Here is a 16,409-nt window from a genome sequence, read left to right as displayed (position 1 = left end):
GTGGGGCCTGAGGGAGGGTGGGATGGGGAGAAGGAAAGTTCCAGAGGCTTCTGCTCCCCCTTTCCTCCCTGAGCCTGCCTGGTCAAGGGGATGCTGAGTACAGTGCAGGGCTCAATGCCAATCTGATAAGGAGCAGGACTCAGGAGCCGGAGGAATGTCCTTTCCCCCACTCCCATCCCTCCCTGGGGAGTTGCCTGGTAACAGCCTTTGACTGTGCCAGCGGTTCAGACTCTGTCTCTCTGTCTCTCTGTCTCACTGTTTCTCTGTCCTTTTCAAACGGAGGACTGACTGGCAATCGCTCTGCCTTTAGATCTCCAGGGGGCCTCACTTCCTCCTGCCTCCCCTAGAACCCATGGGTGAGTATGGAGCACCCTCTCTGTGATGCTGGGTCCCTTGCAGCTCTCCCCCCCCCCCCCGCCACCCCCCATATTTGTCGTGAGATCTCACTATGTAGCCCAGGTTGGCCCCTCGTTCATGATCCCTCTGCCTTAGCCCTTGAGGGCTGGATGACAGACATGAACCTTTATATATGCTTACCTGTCTGTTGGGAGCTGGAGTGGACAAGCACATATGCACACATGAGGTCAACTAAAGCAGTGCAGGGTGACAGAGCAGAGCAGCCCAGAGCAGCCCAGGATTCTCACTTGCTTCTCTGAGCCTGAGTGTGTGTGTGTGTGGGGGGTACTGGAGATCATGGTCAGGCCTCTATTCATGCTAGGCAAGCATTCTACCATGAAGCTGCATGCCTAGCCCTTATTTAGTTTTATTTTTTATTTTTCAGTGGGTCTCACTATGTAGCCCGTGTTGGCCTTTAACTTACAATCTCCCAGCCTCAGTTTCCAAAATTTTAGGACTACTGGCATGCACCACCACGCCTGACTAGCCTTAGATTTCTTTCATCTATAAAGTAAGGGGCTCTGATGCTTGTGTGCTTCCTGGCTTAAGAGCTCCCTCGTTCCATGGGTGGCAAGAGGAGGGACTTATATGGGTAAGATGTTTGTGTCACTTCTGTGATGCACCAGGGCTTCATCTCAGCTAGCCTGACCCCATGGTGGCTCAGCAATCTGAGGGTTCAAAGGTCACATCAGCGTTGCAAAATTCTCTCCTGTCCTCTGGATTCGTCTGCTTGTGAGCATTGTTCTAGCAAGTTCAGCAGTTGCTTTTAGCTTCTTCTGGAACTCCAGGGACATGGCTGCTAGGCTGTGAGACTGTCTGTAGCTTGTTGGTGTGCCGACTGTCCCGTCCTTTCTGTGTTTCCCTTTGGACAGTTTCTGTCATTAGGTCTCAAGCACACGGCTCTTCTTTTGCAGTGTCTGATGTGACTGAATCCCCTCTGGCATACTTCTCATCGCAGACACCGTAATTTCCACCTCTAGACGGTCATATGAGTCTTTCACAGCTTTTCTGTTCCTTCTGTCATATTTCCCTTCTGCCATGAACATACCTGTAAAACTCGTTTTGTCTCCACTTGCCTATGAGGCTCACTGTCTCTCATTTTACTGTGGACTGTACCCATTGATCTTTCCTCTTCTTTAGGGCTTGCTAAGTGTTGATTGGATGCTAGTTAGTGTGAGTTTAGTATTGACAGATGCTGGGTTTTGTTGTACTTCTTTAGATAGTATTGGACCTTATTCTGGCATGCATTTAAGTGACTTGGGATCAGTTTCATACATTTTAGGTTTGCTTTTAAGCTTCTTAAAGGGTAGATCTGAAGCAGACTGTAGCCTAGGGCTAATTTAGCCTCACTACTGGGGCAACACCCTCCCGAGGACTCTACTGAATGCCCTATGGATGAGGTCTCTCTGGATGTGTGTGCTCCACGGATGGTTTGGGCACTGATGGGCAGTGGTTCTTTTCCCAGTATTTAGAATTTCACCCTGGTAATGTGGGGATCAACTGGACTCTGGGGGTGGGGTGGGGGGGCACGGGGTTCCTCTGCAGGTTTCTGCATTCTCTCCCTTGAGTCCCCTTTTCTCTGGTATTTCGCCCTAAAAGTCCTAGCTGCGTGAGCTCTAGTTTTTGTCTCCTAAGCTTGATGAGGAAGCACAGTCCACTTGGAGTCCATCTTAAAGCAAGCCAAGGCTGTCAGCTCATGGCCATAGGACCCACTTTCCTTGTTTCCCTTCTCAGGAATCTCAGGCCCGTGCTGCCCCTGGTCCAGTGTCAGAGGCAGTTTCATGCCTCTGTTTAGTTTCTTAGTTGTACTCATCATGACTGGAGCCCTGTGTAGTTTTAAGACTCCTTTTGGGCCTCAGCTGTCCCTGGAGCCACCCACCCTTCCCTACTGGAGTGGGTATATTCAGTAAGAAATCTCACAAGACTCCATTAACAGCGTGTTGTTCCCCCCCACAATTTCACAATTTTATCTGGCTTTACTACAAAGACAATAAGGCAATTCCAGTACTTAGCATTGTTGAATGAATAACAGAATAGATGGAAGAAAATTTAAGCTACCAGTGGCATTTGGTAGCTAAGGAGACTTTTGGTGGTGTTGTTTGCTATTGCTTTGTTTTTGTTGGGTTGGAGCCCAGGGCCTTGTGTATACTAGCCAGTGAGCCACACCCCCAGCATGTTAAGAACACCACTGGTCTGAGTGCAGAGCCTGGCTTATAAGAGTTCAGACTACATCTAAACTTACTGGGTATATTTTTTTCTCGTTTATTTTGAAACAGTTTTGTTCTGTAGCTGAGGTTGGTCCAAAACTTACTATGTAGCTGAGGTTGGCTTTGAACTCTTGATCCTCCTGACTTAGTCTCCCAAGTGCTGGGATTATAGGTGTATACCACCATATACAGCTCAGCATTGGATTTTTAAATTCTGCTTGGGACACTGGTGAATCTAAACTCATCTAGAGAAAGGTGACTAGGAGGGTGGGAATGACATGGCGTGGGAACTGGATGAGAGTCTTAGGAACATTCATTTTGTCTGGAAATTATTTTTATGAAGTGTGATGGAGGAGGGCATATAACTTATAGCCTTCATCATGTGTGGGAATGAGAGCCCAGCCTACAGATACAGGTTAGGGATTCCAGGGGACTGGGATTAGGGCCATGACCAGGACAAGCTTTTCCACACTTAAAGCCATCTAGGAGGAAAGGGCACCTTGGGAGGTGGCTAGCTATTGGGATTTAAATAAAATCTCATGTCTGCTGGTGAGGGATGTCGTGTTTGGGATGTGACGTTGTACGAAGTAATCTCTTAAATACCGTGTACTCAACTCTAAATCTTACAACTTAATTAGGGCCCCGTGATTCCTATCTGCCTTTCAGCCTTCCCCCCTGTGTGCTCCTTGCGCATGTGCGTTCGTGTACACACACACACACACACACACACATACACACACACACACACACACACACACACACACACACACAGAGTGTGCTCCTTGCCTCTGCATGTCAACTGTGAACATGCTACTTCCTTGCCTAAGTGGTTTTTTTCCCCTCGGAGGCCTTCCGACTGGCAGCTCCCACCCCCAGCTGCCATCTGCTCTTGTCTTTAGCATCCTGACTGCCCTCTTGTCAGCAGCTTGTCGCGTTGTCTCCTTATTTGGACACACAACATCTTTGAGGTGGAGATGACTGACCAGCCCATCACTTTCTCACCACGTGGCCTGGGAGCTCTGTGCATCTTTCAGCCTGCCGGCAGGCTCCGTAGTTCTACTCTAAGGGCTCTCAAGGTGGAAGTGCTGCCCTTGATCTGCTCCTTCGGATCTCCTGGATCTTCCTTGGGGACCTCAAGGACTGGAAGTTGTCATGGAGTTGTCACCCACAGGTCTAGGACAGTGCATCGCACACTGTGGGCTCGGTGACTGGTTGTCTAATCATGTCTGAGAGGCCCTCGAAGCTCCTCCCCTTGCTTCCCAATTGCTAAGATGACTGCAGGGAGGTCAAGCTATATTCCACACCGAGAAGGGTGGTGGCCCCTGGCTGGAGAGAGATGGAAGAGAGAAAGGCCAGTTCTGGAGGAATCAGAAGCCAGAGAACCTTCTGGGTAGGGCCAGTGTTAGCATCTCTCAAGCCCTTGTGCAGCCTTCCTGCTCATGGAACTTTGGGGGTAACTTCTCAGCCTCACCTGTTGGCTAGGAAAATACATGGCACCTGCCTGGTTCTTGTTCTTCAGGGTGTGCCTCATGGTTGATGGGCCCTGGGTGAGTTAGCTGGGTGGGCTGTGGAGCAGGGGCTAGGTAGAAAGCAAGACTGAAGTGAGAAGGTCGATCAGGTGGCTGAGTGCATGGGAGTATCACGGGGCCCTAGACTCTTGCCAGCCCTTCCTCCTGGCTTTCTGCTTCCTCTTCTGTCAGCGCTCCCAGCCGGGCATGGTGGATGGAGAGGAACACTCTTGACCTAGGGACTCAGCACTGACTGCTCCCCTTAGCCGTGGCCACCAGACAAGTTTGCTGTGAGTAAGGTTGTAGTTTCTTTCTCCGCAAAATGGGGAGGGAGCGGGGAGTTCTCCTTTGTAGGACTTCCTGCAGTAACAATGCAGGTTGCTAGCTTCCCAGAAAAGCCTGTGTTGTCCCAAAGACTGTGCCTTCATTAGCCAACTGCAGACCCTCCACTGACCACTCTCCTCTTCTCCATGAAGGAGAAGGCCATGGCATTTGAGGGCCGGATGTTCCTGGAGGGTGGGGCTAGAATGCATGTGCGCTCCAAATGTCAGTGCCCGCTTGGAAGGGAGCACTGGGGAGGAGGCTTGCTCTTCCCTGCTGTATGTACTGTGTCTGCAGGGGCCTCTGATGGAAGTGGTCACTCAGCAGGTGCTGTTGGCTGGGTGAATGGAGTCCAGGGAAGATGAGCTCAGCATCAGGTGGGAACCATGGTGCTCTGCTCCATCTGTCTGCTTTATACATGACGAAGGTGAGCTTCATAGCAGTGAAGCAGTGTGGCCGAGGCCACGTGCTGCTAGTGGGGTGGGCCTACCTTAGAACCTGAGCATTCTGCTTCCTGCTTCCAACTTGTTCCATCAAAGGATGTCAGTCAAGACAGTGATACAAATGACAGCATCATTATAGTCAGTATCGACAGAGGACATTCTGTCATAATCTCCAGGGCTTTGGCAGCAGTGGCTACTTCCTCCCCCTCTTCCTCTTCCCCCTCTTCCTCTGTTGTTCTTCCTCACCCTAGAGCCTGCAGTGGTCCTTCTGCCTCAGCCTCCAAGCCCGGCTCCCACAGCTGCTTTCTTAGTAAAATGCATTCTGAAAAGAGTTTTCCTGAACTTGTTTTTCATTCCCCTTGGCTGACTCTACCAGTTCCGTTGTATCCGATCCAGAACACGCTTGCCCTTGATGCGACAGTAATGAAAAGACAGTTGCCTCTCTGGGTCTGTGGGGGCTGGTTCCTGGCTTCTCTGGGGACATTCAAGTCTGAGGATGCTCGGGCTCCTGTGTAGACTGGCGGTATCTGCATACAATCTACGCATGTTTCTCGTCCGGTTAGAATTGTTTTAAGGTTACGTATGACTTGACCTCTTCCCCGGCAAATGTCTGAACCCTTTGCAGACCAAAGTGCTTTTCTCCGGTACTTGAGGCTGGATTATGAATTGTGCTATGATACTCAACACAATATAAGTATCTTATGCTGATTGTAGAGCGAGTAATGGCAAGGAGGAAGTCTGGACATGTTCGACACAGAAACATTTTAATTCCCCAGGACTTTTGGTTTCTGGTTGGTGTGGAACCTTAGAAGTAGAGGGAGGCTGCTTGCTTAGAATTTTTGTCAGCTGTATCCATGGTGGCTGTTGACTGCATACTAATACTTTATTCGAGTTTTTATGTCATCTGCCTGTCTTCTCTGCATGGTTTATTGGTGTGAGTTGTACACTAAACTCTCTTTTTGATACAGTGTGCAGGCAGGAGGTCTGAGGTCTTGGGAATTCAGGAGTGAATTGAATGTAATATACTAGATTCCTAGAGGCAGGGACTGTGTGGCTCTGGATCTCTCAGTGATTTCCTCTTAGCACTCTGGGGTCCCAGCTAAGCACTGAAAGCTGGGCCTGAGGATGAGGCTGAGAAATCATTTCAGAGCCTTCCATTTCTGTAGGGTTCCTCACAGTGCCAAGCTCCAAATCGTGTTCCTCTACCCCATCTTGTCATTGTCACCTCTTGGTAGTGACCCTGAGTGTGGCTAGAATGAAGACTGTTTCTGTCTTAGAACGTTGTGGAACCTCCTGAGCACGACTTGTGTGTGGCAGTGGCTTAAAATGTGTTTTCCGTCCTCACCTTTGCTTGGCTAACACTAGATGTCTTACCTAGGTCTCGTTCACTCCAAAGGACTGAGGACTTCTTCCGGGCCAGTCACTGTTCAAGGCTCCGGAGATGCAGGAGTGCAGCAAAGTCCTGCTTGTACAGACTTATGTTTTGGTGGAGGAGATAGACTGTAGGAGTAGAAATCCACAGTTGATTGGACAGTGACAAATGCCATGGAGAAAGTTAACATGGAGAAGGCGTGTGAGGATGGGTACAGGCGGGGACTAGAGGGCCTCAGTGAAGAGGGGCCATGTAAGGAAAGATGGAAGAAAGGGATTTGAACCCTGTATCAACCTGGGAGAGGGGAACACTCTAGGGCAGAGGAGGCCAGGCTGTATAAAGGCCCTGAGGTACCAGTCCTTGAGACTGTTAAAGGCTCGTCTACCTTGGAGGAACATGAACCCAGAGAAGGTCACTGGGCTAGGATCCTAGGGCCTTGAAGGCCATTCTAGAAGCTATAGCCTTTCGTTGTTTGAGACAGGGTCTCACTGTGTAGCACTGGCTGTCTATCCCTCTGCTTGCCTTTGTCTCCTTGAGTGCTGGGATTAAAGGCATAGACCACCACACCCAGCCGGAAGGCTGTAGCTTTTCTGGTGGGGGAGAGGGGAGCCCTTGGGGGAATTTGGACACAGGAGTGACAGCTGCCTTGGTTGTGACTGTGATGCAATAGTGACTGTTCTTTCTCAGGCGCTCAGAGTGCCCATCCCACCCCCTCCTCACTGCTGAGGAGGAGGCTGAGGTGTCTAAGGACCCAAAGGTGCGGGTCAGTCTGAGTTTGTGCTCTGGGACAGCGGGAGTGCTTATTGAGGGCCCCAGGTCAGGCTGACTCTGTGCCTGCCCCTGGGCTACTCTAGCTATCTGGAGGGCGAGGGGCAGCCCCTCCTCTCGCTCTGGTTTGCTGGAAGGAAAGACAGATGGGTTCCAGATGGGGGAGGCTGCTTGGGAAGGGGAAGTTGTGCCCATCTGCAGACAGCTCCCCCTCGCCCTTAAGTCTTTGTGTTTGACTCCGCAGACGCCCTGCTGTTTAGAGACCTGGGCTTTCTGCTACTGACTTGGGCTGGCCTTGAGCTCTCACCCCAGGCAGGCAAGTGGAGATCCCAGGGAAGGGACCTCCCTCTGTTCCAAGTGAAGTCGGCCCCTAAACACCCCACATTTTATCATCCCTTTGTTTTTGAGGCCTTTAGATCACAGAATGTCTCCCTGTAATCCTTGTATTTATCACTCCCTGAGGAAGCAAGGAGAGTTTTCTCCCTTTAAAGAAAGTGATCCAGGGTGGAAAAATGGAGGTCAGAGAGTGAGACTGAGGCAGGAGCCAGAGAGAACTTAGCCTAGTGAGGGGAACTGTGCCTGAGTGGGGCTCTCGGGGAAGAGCTGGGGTAGGGGGAGGTGGGATTGGGTTTCCAGTTATGGGGTTTGTTACTCTTATATTGACCATAAACATTGGTGTCTGAATTAGCTGTCTTAAGGAGAGGGGACTAGATCCATTGTGTGTCTTATACTTGTGTGCAGGTTTACCTGCTCACTCACACATGCCCTCACTAGCCTCTACCTTGACTTCATACACACACTCATACGTGGCACACCACTCACTTTTACAGTGTGTGTGTCCCACCTGTGTACACACCATCCCAGGCCCAAAGGGACATGTTTGGGTTCACATTTGGAGTCGCCCCAGCAGCTGCCCACTGACTGATTAGACATGAGTTTCTGACAGTGGTAGGGTCTCCGCTATCCTGGACTTTACTCTGCGACTCAGTCTACCCATTTGTTATGTACGAAGAAGGGAGAACCTGGGGAGATGGAGTGCGTAGTAGGTACTGCTGTGCACTGCTTAGACTGTAGAAGTCAAAGGCCAGCTGTGTCGTTATCAGGAGCAACGCAGGGAACTGGTGGTGGGAAGGGAGAATGTCCTGCATCCTGCCGCGGCTCCCTGCCACACAGGCCAGGCCTGGCTTCTACCGCTGAGCAAGAGTGTCCCGACTTTGAGAATGCACTGTCAACAGAACCCTGGGCCCTGAGCCTGAGGGCTTGGTGCTGCTTTGCAAGTTGGAAGTAATAGTTATTACTGAGGGAAGACTGTTCCCTGGCTTCCCAGATCCCTCGGTTCCCAGCCACAGAGCAGAGTGACCATGTCCTTGACTTTGCTTCTCATTCAGAAACCGGCCTGACAAGATGGCTCTGCAGGTAAAAGCCGCCGAGCCCAAAGAACCGAGTTCACTCGCTGGGACCTCCACAAGATGGAAGAAGGGAAACAACTCCCACAGACTTTGTCTTCTGTCTTTCACACAAGCCCCCCCACACACTAAAATATGAAAACAAAAATCCCAACAACTCACCGGCACCACTGCCAACAGCTCCAGAGAAATCTTCACATTAGACTTGTAACTACGCAGTGGCTGTGGGGAGAAGGGGAGGCAGGTGCTGTCTCCCGAGCTGGCAACATAAACTTGAGTGGAGAGTGGTGCGGGGCCAGGCTGTTACTCACCCTTGACTATGTCTCCTGATGGAGAAACCCAGCAAGTAAAAACCCAGGGTGGCCAGGCAGGGCTGTAAGGGGTAGAGGTGCCTGACACACTGACATAGCTCAGCCTATATTTGTCATCCTCCTCAGTTTCTGCTCTGGGCTCCCTTTCAAGTCTTAAAGCTCTAGTCTTTTCATGGGTGGGAGAGAGGGACCAAGTACAGGACCTTCTGCCCCAGCCCATACTAGGTGCCTGTCCCAGGCCCCTGTCTCCTGGGAGGTCTAGCTCACCCTTTCTGTTTAGGGCAATGGCTTCATGGTGGCCTGTGTCCCATGGTGCTGCTGGGCTGCTCCAGGAATTGTCCATCACACCCAGAGCCAGCCTTTTGCCTCAGTGTCCCCATGTATCCTACTTAGAGGCCGTACCCTCCATTTTTGATTCTTTGAGACAAGGTCTCACACTGTAACCCAGACTGGCTTTCAGGTAATCCTCCTGCCTCAGTGCTGGGATGGTATATATGAGTCACAATGCCTAACCTGGTTGAATTTCCTTTATCCCATTGTTCCAGAAAAGATAATTAAAGTGACCCCAAGTAGTGGGGTGGGGAGATGGCTCAGTAGCTTCAGTGCTTGCCATGTGAGTTGAAGATCTGAGTTCGATCCCTAGCACCCAGGGTAAAGCCAGCTGTGGCAGTGCACATCTGGAAGCACGTTGCTGGGGAGGTGGAGACAGAAGGATCCCTTGGAAGCTGGCCAGCCTGTCAGGCTGGTGAGTTTGGGTTCAGAGAGGGATCCTGTCTCAAGAACAAACGAACGAACAAATAAATATAGTGGAAAGTGACCGAGGAAGCACCTGATGGTGACCCCCGGCTCAGTTTCAGGAGTCCACCAGAACTTTTGTCTGTGGTCAGCAGACTGATGGATGGTGCCAAGACCCCGAGCCTCTGCACCCGTTCCCGCTGCCCATGGCACCACTGCCTGTCGCCCTTACTTATCCTTGAGGACTCAGTTCAGATGTTTTTTTCTCTTAACTGAAACCCCTGCATCCTCTTTACGTGTAGCCTCCGCTCCTGTGCCCATTCAGTTCTTCATGGTGGGCTGCGGACAGGGAGGAGGAGAAGACACTGTCTCTGCCGTGGAGTTGGGAGAGAGGAAGTGATCTGCCATTTCTATCACTGGGGACAAATGTGCACAGGGTGATGTAATATGTCATGTAGTAGGTGCTCTTGTTAATGGTGTGGGACATGCAGACTAGCTACTTATTCTGCATATATAATATGTTGATATTAGCTTAGTGTATGCTGGAAGCTGGTGTGTGTGTATATGCAAAGCATTGCTTAATTTTCCTTGAAATCCAGGGTTTCTGTCAGAAAGTTTAGTACCATTATGCTTTTCATCCTTTGTAGGTGGCATGACTTTTCTCTCTGGAGTCTGGTATGTTTTGTGAAATACCACCATGACATGCCTTATGTGGATCATCTCTCACCCAGTGTGTTAGGCATTCTAGATTCTTTTAGTTGTGGAACCTCCATTATTTAGTTCAGGGAAATTTTCTTGTATCACTTCATTGATTATTTCCTTCTCTTGTTTTTTGAATTTGGACAGTAAATCTCCTAGATTGTTCAATTAAAAAATTGTTTCTAGTCCCTCCTTTCGTGAGTGTGTGTGTGTGTGTGTGTGTGTGTGTGAGAGAGAGAGAGAGAGAGAGAGCGAGCACTATCAGGAGCATGCAAGGGCACATGCATGAGCTATGTGTGCAGAGTTCAGTCCTTCCTACTGCTGTGTTTGAGACAGGCGCTCTGTTTGCTGCTGCTTGTAGCAGGTCAGGGACACACTGTTGGTGGTGTTTTACCAGGTCAGCTGGCACACTGTTGGTGGTGTTTTACCAGGTCAGCTGGCACACTGTTGGTGGTGTTTCACCAGGTCGTCAGCTGGCACACTGTTGGTGGTGTTTCACCAGGTCAGCTGGCACACTGTTGGTGGTGTTTTCGTCTCTGCCTCTCATCTTGCTGTAGGAGTGCTGGGATCACAATCCTGTGTTGTGGGTTTGGGGGGATGAACTCCTCAGGCTCTCACACTTGAGTGACAAGTGCTTTACACACTGGGCCATCTCCCCAGGCTTCATGGAAATCTTTTTCCAGCTTTACCTTCCTGCCTTTTTGCGGGGAGAGATGGAGAGGGCTGCTTGGTATTGAACCCAGGACCTTTGTAGGGTAGGAGAGTACCCTGTTGCTGTGTCATACTCCCAGCTGCTACTCTCTCATTTTGATTAGCTTTGTTGTTGTTTTTCCAGACAGGGTTTCTCTGTACAGCCTTGTCTGTTGTGGAACTCGATTTGTAGGCTGGCCTCGAACTCGGAGTTCTGTCTGCTTCTGCCTCCTGAGTGCTGGGGTTAATTAAAGGTGTACGCCAGCACTGCCTGGCTTTTGGTTTTTTGGTTTTTTGAGACAGGGTTTCTCTGTGTAGCTTTGCGCCTTTCCTGGGACTCACTTGGTAGCCCAGGCTGGCCTCGAACTCACAGAGATCCGCCTGGCTCTGCCTCCCAAGTGCTGGGATTAAAGGCGTGCGCCACCACTGCCCGGCACTGCCTGGCTTTTAATTAGCAAATTTTTTAAGTTCCAAGAGATTTTATGCTTTCTAGAGATTCCTTTTATAGACCCTGTTTTGGGGTCATGGACACACTATTGCCTTCTTCTCTGAGGACAAGTGATAGTTTAGCTTTTGGGAGAGATTATTTTTTTCCAATTTCCTCTGTGTGTGTGTGTGTGTGTGTGTGTGTGTGTGTGTGTGTGTGTGTGTGTGTATTTTCTGTCTTTCCTCTCTTCAGAGGCCTAGTGATCCTTGAAGCATGCCGGCATTTGAGTGAAGCATTAACAAGGCGACTGGATTCTCGGTTCTTCCCCTCCCCCGTCAAGAGTCCAGAGACACTAACCACACATCTGTCAGTGCAGGGAGGCTAGTGGGTGGAGGAAAGGGAGCAAGGAGGGCCAGGGCAGGCGGTGGCATGGTGGTGGGAAGCATGTGGAGGCAGAGGTGGAAATCTCTGGAAGGAGGGAGCAGGCTGTGGCTACCTGGCACGCTTGTCAGCTTTCCTTTGCCGTGTGAAGACACTGGTGGAGGGAAACGTTCTTCTGTGGCTTGTGGTTTTGGTCTGTGATCAGCCTGTTGCTTCTGAGTCTCTGACAAGATAGCGTATCATGGCAAGGAGCATGTGGCCGAACAAAGCTGTTCCTCTCAGGAGGGCTGGGGAGCAGAGAGAGGACAGGTTGCCCTAGGATATGTCCTGCAAGGGGACCTCCCCCCCATCATGGCCTGCTGTTTTCCACTAGGTCCCCTAGTACAGCTTGTTTTGTCTCTACTGTGCATAGTCTGGGCTCCAAGCCTCCCCAACACGTGGGCCTCTGGGGGACATCACAGATCCAAACCAAAGTACCAGCACCGTGGACGCATGGCGCAGGCATTTGTTGTGGGGAAGGACCTGCTTTCTAGGGGTCATGAGGTGCTGTGAGCTCTCGAGCTTTGCCTTTCCATTGAGCATGGTTTTCTTCTGTGTCCTGCATGATACCAGGAGGCGAGCTGTGGGCACTTGGTGGGGTGATCAGTACACAGTGTCAGTTGCTCCATTCTCCCACCTTTCCTGCCTGGTCACCTGGCACAGGGGTCTGGCACCACCAACTCTCAGACCTCCACCACATTCCCCAGGGAGTTGGGATGGTGGCGGGGGAGGGATGCAGCTGTCATACAAGCCCTGCCCTCCCCCTGTACTCGGACCCTCCTAGTAGCCTTTCTGAGAGCCAGAGGGCTTTCTCCTCGTTCCTTTGCAGATGTGACTCCTTCCAACTCCCCCATATTCACAGGCAATCCCTTCTGCGGAGGAATTCTTCCTTGACTCTGGTGCAGGGTGGGTCGGTCTCTGTGTTCTCTGCACTCATGGGCTGTAGATGTCTTCTTGCATGGCTGCATGTGTCTCCACTGGTGGCTTTATACTCATGAGTGTAGTTCTCAGATCCCTAGAGTTTTCACTGCACCTTGAGTGTCTGAGAAGAGAGGGAGACCTGGACTGTTCCCCCCCCCCCCCCCCCAAATCCCTCCCGTTTAGCACAGGGGTGGGCAGCTTTGCCTGTAAGAACCTGCTTATAAATATCTTAGGCTTTGCAGACCATATGGTCCCTGTTGCAATTCTTCAACTCTGCCCTTGTCACACAAAAGTGTCCACAGACAATACACCAGTGAATGAGCATGGCTGAGTTCCCATTATATTTATTTATGGATACTGAAATGTAAATTTCATATAATTTCCACATGTCATGAAATACTATTCTGCTTTTGATTTTTTTTTCAATCTTATAAAGTATAAAAACCATTCCTAGCCTGCAGGCTGTACAAAAATTGGCAGTGGGTTAGATTGGGCCCACAGACCGCTGACCCCCAAGGTAGGGCACTGCATGGCTTATGTTTTCAATACGTATTTGTTGAATGAGTGACTGACATCTTGGACTCTGGAAAGAGGTAGTGAGTTGTTGCCTTCTCTTAATGAACTCCATAGTCTCTGTCCTTTATCACATTCCCCATAAAGTATTGAAATTAGGAAAGAGAACCAGCTGGTTTGCTTTATTCGTATGTAATTCTCCTTCATAAAAACGTACCCGTCTTAAGTGTATAATTCAGGGTTTTTAGCATATTCTGTTCTGTGACCATCATCACTCTCACTTTGAGGACATTTTCATTGCCAGGAAAGGAATCCCATTAGCAGTCCCTCCCATCCTTTCCCAGCTTGATTCCCAGTCCCAGCGCCAGACAGCACCGCACGCCCTTTGTCTCTACAGCAGCCTGCTCCGGGTATTTCTTCTAGATGGAGTCGTCTAGTATGTGGTATTTTGTGACTGGCTTCTTTAACTTAGTGTTGTGTTTTCAGGTATCCAAGTCCTAGCACGTGTCAGAGTTTTATTTCCTTTCTTTTTGTGATACTGAGGATTGAACCGTGTCTCTACCCCAACTGGCCGCAGAGAATTCCAGCAGTGGAAAGAGCACATTTGGAGTCCGTTATCCGCTCATCAGTTGTCAGGCGGAGCTGAGTTGTCTTTTCATTCATAGATTATGCTTTCATGAACACTCAAGTGCAGGGCTTGGTTTTGTTGTTGGTTTGAGACAGGGCCTTGCACTGTTACCTAGGCTGGTCTCTAACTTCCAGGCTTGAGCAATCCTCCTGCCTCAGCTTCCTTAGTAGCTACAACTACAAGTAACATGTTATCACTTCAAGTTAGCTTTTTTTTTTTTTTTTTGAGACAGTCTTAGGTGGTCCAGGCTGGCCTTGAACTTCTTTTGTAGCTGAGAATATCCTTGAACTAAAAACAAAAACAAAAACAAAACAAAACAAAACAAACTTTTTTTTTAGATTTATTTTTCTTTTATGTGCATGATTTTTTTTTTGCCTGCCAACCTGCATGTAAGTATGTGCACCACATGTGTGCTTGATGTCCTCGAAGTTCAGAAGAGGACATTGGATCCACTGGAACTGCAGTTACAAATGGTTGAGATGCCATGTGGATACCAGGAACAGAATCCTGTCTTTTGCAAGAGGAATAAGTACTCTTAACTCCTGAGCCATCTCTCTATCCTACACTGAACTTCTTTTTAAGATTTTTTTTAAATTTGTGAATGTGTGTGTGTGTGTGTGTGTGGAGTGTGTGTGTGCGCGCGCGCGCGCGCGTATATAGAGGCCAGAGGAAGACATTGAGTGTCTAAGAAAATCCAAGGGTCTTTCTAGCTCATCTTGTCTGTGTCCTCCACACTGGAGTCCAATCTGGGTTTGGCATTTCTGTAGCTGGGGACTCCTTTTAGCTGCTGAGCAGCTCTGGAGTTCAGCTTCTCCTTTTGGAACACTGTCCTTTGGCCTTGCTCGGCTGCCAGGACCTGGGAGAGCAAGCTGGCTCTGTGGTCCGTGAGACAGCTCTGGGAATATTTGACATCCACTCCCCTGGCCTGCTGGCCAGTGCCTTCAGCTGCCTCTTGGCTAATTTCATCTCTTGTGCCTGTTTCCTTTTGGACACACTCCAGTGTGTAATGGGGTTTGTAGCCTTTTGGCCTCGAGCTCGAGGTGGGTTGGAGGGCTGGGGACCTCTGTTTGCACACCAGAACGAGTTGTAAACTTTTGGGATAAGGAATCTTCACCTTTACAAAAGGATGGTTTTATGGAAGACAGCGCTCAAAGGTGAAGATAACTTCACTTTGAATGACGATAAGAATGAAATAGCAGACAAGGCCTGCCAGAGCTCCACTCTCTCCCAGCTCCGGCCAGGAGCCGTGGCCTTCCTAATGGGTGTCACTTGGGCAGTGTGCCCTCCTAGAAGGATTGCGAATTTTCCTCACTGCCACCCCATCCTGATAAAGCTGAGCCTTTGGGTTGGTAGAGGGAGGTTGTGACAAGCAGCCTGTTAATCAAAGCACCTTAGGAAAAATGACAAGAGGAGCTGATCATTTATCTGTCTGGTTTTTATTTCCCAGGGTATCTCCCCACTTTCCATGGGGAGTCCATGTGAATCCAGCAGTCTCTCTCTTGCTGTCCATGGAGGGAAAACCTTGTAGTTTGGGGTCTGGGGAGATGGCTAAGTGGTTAGGAGCACAGGGTGCTCTCGCAGAGGACCCAGATTAGGTTCCCAGCACCCACACAATAGCTTACAACCATCTGTAAGCTGCTCAGTCTCAGGATCCAACACCCTTTTTGGCCTATGTAGGCAGTATATAAGGAGGCGCTACAAAGACATAGGTGTAGGCAAGACACTCATACACATGAAGTAAATCTTTCAAAAACGAAATAAAAACCTTGTAGTTTTGTAACCTGGAGGAACTGAGAGGCCCACACCAGGCCATGCTGCCCGAAGCTGTCCGTGGGAAGGAGCTGGGTTTGGGGCATTTCCCTCTCCCTCAGGCTCTTTTCTGACTCTGTTTCAGGCTGATTTTCATCTAGTTAGCCTTCTGTGTTTGGTTAGCCATTCAGAGATTCCCCTGTCCATCTGTTCTGGGACTCCGAGGCAGTGGGAACAGAACATCCTGTGGGATTGGGGCCTCTCTGCCTCCCTTTTGTCTCATCCCGCCTGGAGGCTGAAGGCAGATGACTCCCAGAACACATGTCGAGTGGGCCTCCCCCAGCAGATCTCAGTTGTGCTGTTAGGCACTAAGGGCTCCAAGTTTGCCTCGGGTCTTGTGGCTTGGTAGATCAGGGTGGTCCGGAGGTGACAGGTTCCACGGGAGAGGCACTGAGGGCTAGGGTAGCGTTGTCACCTCCACCCAGCTCCCAGTCCTTATGATCCGCTTGGGAAGAATTCCCATGAGACACGTGGAGTAGAGTGATTGTGGGGTAGAGGAGAGCACCTTCAAAGGGGAAGGTGGGCAGTGGCCAAAGGGACTGCTGCAGAGCCGAGCGCATTCTTGGGGTGACATGAACAACGGCCAAAGGAATCACTGTGCTGCTCTCCATGTGAGGCACTCTTCATACCTTTTTCCATTCTCTAGAACAGTGGTTCTCAAGCTGTGGTCCACGACCCCTCTGGGGGTATCCAACAACCCTTTCACAGGGATCCTAGATCAGATAGATATCCTGCATATCAGATTTTTACATCACAATTCATAACAGTAGCAAAATTACGGCTATGAAGTAGCGACGTAATAATTTTATGGTTGGGAGGTCACCACAACATGAGG

General features: G+C 49.9%; 1 protein-coding gene across 3 annotated transcripts in view; it reads left to right on the top strand.

Annotated features, from left to right (window-relative positions):
* Positions 1 to 16,409, top strand: part of Tspan9 (tetraspanin 9) — a 182,266-nt gene that overhangs the window by 20,738 nt on the left and 145,119 nt on the right. Inside the window, exon 1 of one of the 3 annotated variants that reach the window (XM_059258661.1) lies at positions 3,783 to 3,993. The exons of the other annotated variants lie outside the window; for them this stretch is intronic. Within the exon in view, the coding sequence (XP_059114644.1) occupies positions 3,875 to 3,993 (119 nt within the window). The 5' untranslated portion in view covers positions 3,783 to 3,874. Of the gene's footprint in view, positions 1 to 3,782; positions 3,994 to 16,409 lie in introns of those variants that run through there. 3 annotated transcript variants of the gene reach the window in all.

The sequence above is a fragment of the Peromyscus eremicus genome, chromosome 3 (genome assembly GCF_949786415.1).
Source record: "Peromyscus eremicus chromosome 3, PerEre_H2_v1, whole genome shotgun sequence".
NCBI classification, from domain to species: Eukaryota; Metazoa; Chordata; class Mammalia; order Rodentia; family Cricetidae; genus Peromyscus; species Peromyscus eremicus.
The sequence above is the reverse complement of the archived record's forward strand: the minus strand, read 5'-3'. Positions and strand labels throughout refer to the sequence as shown.